Source organism: Hyalella azteca, unplaced genomic scaffold, assembly GCF_000764305.2.
Source record: "Hyalella azteca isolate HAZT.00-mixed unplaced genomic scaffold, Hazt_2.0.2 contig2154, whole genome shotgun sequence".
Classification (NCBI taxonomy): Eukaryota; Metazoa; Arthropoda; class Malacostraca; order Amphipoda; family Hyalellidae; genus Hyalella; species Hyalella azteca.
The window spans coordinates 1-8,102 of record NW_025932439.1 but is presented as its reverse complement, the minus strand read 5'-3'; the positions used below and the strand labels follow the sequence as shown (position 1 = coordinate 8,102).

At 36.3% G+C, this 8,102-nt stretch overlaps 1 protein-coding gene across 1 annotated transcript; it reads left to right on the top strand.

Annotated features, from left to right (window-relative positions):
• Positions 1–1,180: 1,180 nt before the first annotated feature.
• On the top strand, positions 1,181–8,094 carry LOC108677813 (macrophage mannose receptor 1-like). Its single transcript, XM_018166100.2, has 7 exons — positions 1,181–1,330; positions 4,335–4,520; positions 5,157–5,272; positions 5,810–5,954; positions 6,443–6,613; positions 6,972–7,075; positions 7,933–8,094. Exons 1-7 carry the CDS (start codon positions 1,288–1,290, stop codon positions 8,068–8,070), a joined length of 903 nt encoding a protein of 300 aa, XP_018021589.1. The 5' UTR covers positions 1,181–1,287; the 3' UTR covers positions 8,071–8,094.
• The last annotated feature ends 8 nt before the right edge of the window (positions 8,095–8,102 follow it).

The following is an 8,102-nucleotide window of genomic DNA, read 5'->3' as shown; positions in this document are numbered from 1 at the left end:
TAAGTATTTTATAATAAATAAAATAAGTATTCTAGAAAAAGTAAGTAAGTGAAATGCGTAGTTTTAGCCTGTCTTTCTCATCTGTTAATCATTTACCGGGTCCGTTTTTGCAGGTCGGAACTATATTGGGCTAAAACTTTCCTCCCGTAAGCTCTATTCATGTAAGTGGCACCAATACTACCGCCATTATTCACTCGTCTTTGTATTGTATTTTTACAACACTTCTCTTTAACTTCACTTCTTGTTGTTTGTTTGTCTGTCTGTGTGTGTGTCTGTCTGCTACAAATATCATAATCGATATTTAACACACTTCTACCTGTCCAATCGATCTGAAATTTGGCACACTTGCGTAAAGTTGGAGACAATGCATGAATCAATTGACAGAATAAATAATTTTATTATTTAAAAAATTTTTCATTATTAAAAACATTTAAGAATAATTTTGTTTGCTACAAATCTTATAATCCATATATGACACAATTTGACCTGTCAAATAGATCTGAAATTTTGCACAATTGCATAAAGTCAGAGACAATGCATGAATCAGTTGACAGAATAAATAATTTTGATAATTTGGAAAATTTAAATATATTAAAAAAAATTGTGAAAAATAATATTTTTCAATATTTGAAAAAAATTGGAAAATAATTTTTCCAATATTTGAAAATAAAATTAGAAATTCATTGTACATGTGTAACATCCAAGACACTGGATTGTTCAGAAGTGTTGTCTCTAAAAAGTAATTTTTAAACGCATATATTATTGATTCTTTAACTAGCAAGGTTCATCATTATTCCTGTTTGATTATTCCGTTAATTTATTTGCAAATGAAATCTTGAATTACTCTCTGCAGCCACACCGAATGCGAACGAACCGTCGCCCTTAACAACAAGATAACTCTAGTATCATGTTTTTTGATGCTAAGTGTTATCTTTGTTTTTATATCCTCGGACAGCTAACATATCAATAGGTTTCTCGAAAATATTGACATTTTTGAGTCCACGTACGAAGCAATGCACATGTTGCGTTCACAACACTCGCCTAGAATAGCTGTTGCTATGAGAATATACCTGACCTTGTCAGGTAATCAGGGAATCTGTGAGAAACACCAGCCTGCTGTGCACGATATAAATAAGGTGACTTCTTAGACCAACGCACTGCATACTTGGTGGTATTTCTCTTGAACATACTTTTCCTTCAAGAGGCTTGTTGAACTTGTTGACTTTCGTTTGTATTTAAATTTATAAAAGGTTTAATTTAGAGTTATACTGCCCTAGGACCACCCGGATGTTTCCGTCGACGATCATCTGCTTGCTACTGCTCATCATCGGTGAGTGTCTTCTGCATAGGAATTAGAACAACCATTAGGTGAAGAACTGTCAGCTTTTGCTAAGTAGTTCCAGCTTTTGTTAGTGCCTGCTTATTATTATTATTAATAAGAGTGTTGTCAATTGGCAGTGAAATAATTGTCAAATCGTGAAATTAATGAAACCAGTAAAAATCATTCAAGAACTCTGGACGATTTTTTTTTTCAAATTAGTAGAGGGTCATTCGATGTCAAGTGCACAATTTTGATTGAAGATATGTCACACCTGACTATCATCAATTTTGATGAAATTTTACACATTAGTTGGATCGTGTTTCAAACCAACTCTGAAAAAAAATTCAGCTCAAACTATGAAAAACTTGATATGATCGCGCGGCGCCAAATCTGCAACTTCAGGTCACTGCTGTGGCATGTCTGTGCTGGCCTCGAGTGAGGTGGCCGCAGGACTTGAAGAGGTGCTTCTAAAAAAATTCTCAGTTTATTGTTGATATTTTTGGGTAGAATAAGATCAAACTTGCCCGGAAATCAAAAGTGCAGAAAAAATTAACAGGTTCAGTGTCCTCTATATCACAGGAAAATGTATAAATCTATACGATATCTGTACAGTCCATTGCCAACATTCGTAACATTATATACACAAAAAATTTTTGATACAATGTATGTATTGTATACATTGTAAATGAAAAAATTATCAAATTCACTTTGATTTTTCAGTAATTAACTAAAATTTCTAATAGAAGACTCGGAGCAATTTTTTGACAATTGTTAAATACAAACTTAGTAAGTTTTACTAAACCAATTCTGTTGAAACAGTTTTGTTAGAAACATAAAATTTTATACCATAGCATATATGTTAATCATAGCCATGGTGTTCTTCTTGCAATGGAACTCATTTAAATGACTAGAATTTTTTTTAAATTAGATTTTACATTGCAAGCGGCAGTAGAATGCTATGTTTAGATACCCATGCATGTGACAGCTCAGCTAGCTAGTGGCGAAACGTACATGAATTTGTGCTTCCTTTTTCGCTATCTACTTTTTTCAATTTTGAAAAGGCATACTTTTTTCAAGAGGCTTCATTTATTTTTTGAAAGTCAACTCATTTGTTTTCATACCTCTTTATATGTTGGAAATTTTCAAGTTTATCAATACTTACTCTCATTTAATATAATGCTGGGTTGAGTCGTTTATTTCATCCAGGTGAATAAGCACGTGTCAAAAGTGAAAAGCTGCCACAGGCAGCAGCATAGTCTACAGAAATGAAGAGGACTGAATTTTAAAACAATTATTGCCCATAGCTAGAATTATTTATCGTTATTATTATTATTATTGTTATTTTTACTATTATTATCATATTATTATTATTAAAATTATTCTTACTATTATCTATTACCCTAAGCCAGAATTTGTTGGGAAATAGACACAAGTACCAAAGTTCAAGCCAAAATTTTATTTGAAAGCTGCATGAAGCTTCACAGAATTCAGCGCCGTGTTAAATTGTGACAATACAGTCAGGCTTCCTTGAGTGGAAACTGGAATGAAAGAATACTGGGCGTCACTGCAATGAATCTGAATGCACAAAGTTCCACGATTCACACAATTGTGTTCACTATTTCAATTTTAGCGGGGTAAGATAAGAGAGTGGTAGCATTCCCAGGCTAACCTCAAACAAATCAATTGAGCACAGATGATGAATAGCTGATTAGCTGGCACCCGCTGACGCGCAACGATTACGCAGCAAGAGAGGCGGTGTCAGGTATTCTGCAGTTATACTGTGAAAAGGGACTGGACTTTACTTACTAGTACGAAATTGAATCGGGCATATCAAACTTCGGAATAAGGTCCAAGGTAATTTCCATATAATTGGGTAATACTATATTCAAGTTAATTCAACTTACTTACATTCTAAATTAATGCCGCTGGCTGGTTATAGAAGTGGCATGAAAGCCTTTCAGGGTGAAATTGTTAATAGGTGCAAGTAAAAAGAAATGAAATACTGGCCGGCCCAACTTAAGGGTAGCAAGGTAAGTTTAAAGCGTTAAAACGCAAAAGTAGGCACAGAGGCCGGCAATGATGCCAACAATAATAAATGCGTCAACGACACCTAGAATGTTGGGCTAGACCAAAGAGGTGACACTGCATGCATTAAAGTAACAAATTAGGGCCCTTGGCATGCATTAAGTCAAATGGATTAATAGGAAAGTCTAGAGTTTGCACCAAGTTTACAGTAACTGCATCAAAGAACAATTTTTAGAGTCACTTCCAAGCCAATTTCTTCCCCTTTCTGAACAAAACCTTCTCCTCTGAAGTCGACTCGCTACAAACTTAATCTTCCTAGTCTCCGTTACATTAAAACGGAACATAATTTCCAATAAACAAACCAGACTAACAAAATTTCTAATAAATTATCGTTTGTTATAGTACAGAATTTTCTCTTTGTTCAACAAAATTGGTATACTGCAACTGTTCAAACATTGTCGGAAAATGGCTCAGAGGGAATGAAAGTTAGGATGAAATTCACTGGAAAAACAAAGTGAACTTTTAGTCAATATTTAATGTATACAATGTTACGTATATTGGAAATAGACTGTACATGTATCGTGGAGACTTATTCATTTTTCTATGATATACAGGGCACTGAACTTGTGCATTATTTCTGCTCTTTTGATTCCCGAGCAAGATTGACCTTATTATAAATGAAAAATAATAACAATAAACTACTGAAACATTTTTTTAAAAGCACCTTCTTGAGTTTTACAGACACATTAATTGCCAAATCAGTGGCTATCACAGCAGTGACCTGAAGTTGGAGATTTCGAACCGCGCCATCAGGGACATTTTCACCATCCCTCCATTGAGGGCCCATAACTTCAAAAGTTTTTCGTATTTTCAGCTGAAATTGTGGCATCGGTTCTCCTTTGCTCCTATTTTTTAAGTTTTTGTATAATTTACGCACCTAAGCATGACAAATTAATTGTATTATCAACTTCGAATCCTCATATGGCAGGCGCTGTCGCAGCCGACTGTCCTGAAGGCTATGAGGTCGTCGGGTCCAAGTGCATCCACCGTTACACGGGTGGATATCTGACGTACGACGAAGCGGCCACTTACTGCACCCAGCACTTCGGCAGGCTGCCTGTGCTTAAAGACTGCGCTTCCTTCACTGATGTCGCCAACTATGTCAACGATGGATGTAAGGTTATAACAGGAAAACATGTTAAAGTCAATAGACTTGCAGAGTAAAAAACTTCTGTTTTCAAAATGTTTGTCATCTTAGAAACATTGTAAGTCGACCCTCATAAGTTAGAAGTTAATTTCTGCAAAAAACTCTTTCCCTATGCATCAACTTGATGTTTAGTGGGACCAGAATTTCAGCGAACATAATTAATCTGTAATGGGGCTTCTGTTTAATTTTCTTACAATATCTGTATGACTATATTATCATTAGACAAACGCTGTGCATGCCTCTACGCTGATTTTTGTAAACTTGGTGAGTTGGCATGCCCTCTTAGCCGCGGGTGGAAAAATTTGATTCTACACTAATACTGCAGTAGTTATTCACTCACAATTGACCTGTGTAAAACACACAGCTTCTGTGTGATAGCCGAAAATGTCAGGTGGCTGTACCCCTCGGCTTTGTGGTGACAGAGCAGCTGCTGGGAGTGCAACAGCCGCGCAACTCGAGGAGGTGGCCGGGTTGTTAAGAATCGGCGATAGGCCAACAGTACCGAATCAACGCTGAAAGCACTATATTAATATTATTATAACGTATTAATAATATTAATTACACATTATTATTTCTATTTATATTGACGTTGCTTTCCATCAGACACAATTAATTACAACAAGGGCTACTGGTTAGGCGCGACCAATGGAACGCTCACCAATGTTTGGCAGTGGAGTGACGGAGCGGCCGTGCAAATGGGCGGTCCATACTGGGCCCTCGTGAGTATATCCATGTTTTATCTGTACCTGACACAACATAATTGCACATCCGTGCCGATATTTTTTCTCTACCCTAATATATGGATAATCTATCGCGTAGGAATGATGCCGAACATTATTATAATTGTAAAGTTTAAATCAGAATAATTATGTGACGAGATAAGCTAATTCCTCATAAGTAGATAAATAAAATATATCAATCTCAGTCTATAGAGAACTACCTTGTATCTTCCAGCGTAAAGAGGATATTTTTCCGCAAATAACAGAGTTTTTGATTAGCAATCTAACCGAAACACATTTTACAAGCAAGGCGTAGCAAGGATCGTTACGCCACCTATAATGTAGCATGCCTACCTATAACCATAGGTGCGCCACCCTCAATTATTACTTGGGTAGTAGGGAATCTTTATTGAGTGATTACATTCAGTATATAGCGCTAGAAATATTACAGCTGACCAATTATTGCATTGAGTGCTTCATGTGATACAATTGATCAAAAACTTTGAACAGCTCCCTCTAGTTAGATATGTTCCTCAGAATGCTGGAGATAATTTGGCAACGGAACCTGGCGGTGGAACGAGTCAGAACTGTGCTTATATAGGGGATGTCTCGGGCTATTTAATCCGAGACTACGGATGTGATGATACTGATTTTCCAGTGTGCTCAAGACCTTCAGTAGATGGTGAGTTACTCTTCTGTTTTGAAGCCTTTTAAGTAAACCTGAACAGAAAATTGGAGAGAGTAAACCTTATGTGGAGGAATTTGTTCTAAGTTTTGATTATTATATGCAGTCAACTGCCAAATTAATCTCTTCGAAAGAATTATACGAGCAAACCACATAATTGAGCAGAACATTATTACGAATTTGTTCATAATATTGATTTGAATGTTTAATTTTCAGGAGTTAGCTCGCAATATTAGGTTGATATCTTAGAAATATTTACGGCTCAAAAGTGAAACAATTTAATAGATGCTTCAAGATTATCAAAAAGAAGGAGGAAAAGTAACCATAATGAAGGAGAGCTAACAAACTTACAGCTATCCAGCTCAATAAAAATTATTAGGTGAGGGGCGTCATGCAATAGGCATGATGAAATATCTTCATCTAGAATAATCTAATATCTTTCATTCATTCCACGCTTAACATCATGGATATGTATTCTACTGCAGGTCTCTGCCAGCATCCTTTTGTTTTGGTTGGCACTCAGTGTGTTCACATAGTTCCTGCCGAATACACCTGGCCCGAGGCTCGTACCCAGTGTGGACTGGTCGGTGGGGATCTGATTGTTGTAGACGACTGCGATCAGTACCACAAGGTTGCCCTCTACCTCGATGAACAAGGTAACCATTTGAAAAGTTCTGTATAATCTTTCAAAAAACACTGCCTATCAAACCCTAATGATGCTTGTACGGTTAAATTTAATTGAGATTATTAAGCACAGAGCTGTGGAGTTGAGGTTTAATACGCGAGGGATGTAGACCTGCATACCTTTGGTTAAAATTCAGACCATGATTAATTTCTATTTACCCCCGCCAGCCTATTGCCTTCAGAAAGTGGTTAACTCTGGAGGACTTCCCTTTCTCATTATAGTGACATTTATATCGTGAGTGCCAGGGACACAGCAGCAGTTTTATTCAGAAAAATATTTTGAAACTTAATTCCTTATTCCCTAAATTTGTTATCTCTTTTCTGAATAAGGTTACCCTGACTATTGGATCGGGGGCTCAGATGAGGCCGTGGAAGGACAATGGCGCTGGGTTGACGGTTCGCCGATGACCATGGGACTGCCTTACTGGGCAACTGTAAGGATACTGTCTCGTAGATATTTAAAAGAAGTGCATGAACAAATATAAACAGCAAACTTAGAGAGGATTAATATAATCTGATTTTGAAAACGATAGAAATTAAATGTTTGTCTTCCGAAGCTGGATGTCGGTGATGTAATCATTACATGGTAGTGGCATTGCCAAGTAGTTTACTTAGCGTAATTCAGGGCATTAAATTCACCTCTCAGCTAGGTTTATATGCAAATTAAAGAAGTTCATCTTGCGTTCGAGAATTAACTGCAAACATAATTTGCTGTTCTCCCATGGACAAGATTTCGCGAATTTCTTTAGCCTATTCAATCAGCTACAAACCAAACTAATTTCATAAACTACAGTTTGTTTCCTGGAAAATAGAATTCGTTTCCATAGAAAAAGCGAGTTATGCGCTGCATGATTTGATTTGTTCAACTCATTAGTTTTTGACTAAGACACTTATGTTTTATACACGTATAAACTTAATATCAAAAGTTACTTTCCTCGACTGTAGATATCTGAAATCAGTTGACTTTAGAAGCAAACTTTTTACTGTAATTGAAGTAAATGCTCTTGAATTAAAATTTATAAGCAATGTGTATAGCGACTTAATCGCAAACTTATGACAAAACCAAATTTTGAAAGAATTCAAATAGAGATGTATTAAAAAATTAGGTATGTATAAAAAATGAAAAACTGGGATCGAATAAAGTCATTTTGGTAATACGAAACTATGAAGAATCCAGGATCATAAAATATTTCTGTAAATACTGTAATTTAAAGAATATATAATTGCATTTCTACATCACAACAATGATGTGACAAAAATTATTGAAGATGTTTGCTTTATTTTTGAGCAGTCTACAGAGGGACCGCAAGAACCCGACAATCCTGGAAAGCAGAACTGCCTGGAGCTGAACTGCGCGTGGATGTACCGCTTCAGCAGCGCGTGGTGCAGCGATTTAAGACGGGTGATCTGTGAGGCAGACCCCATCTAGAGGAGTGCTGTTCATGCCCCATCTAGAGGAGT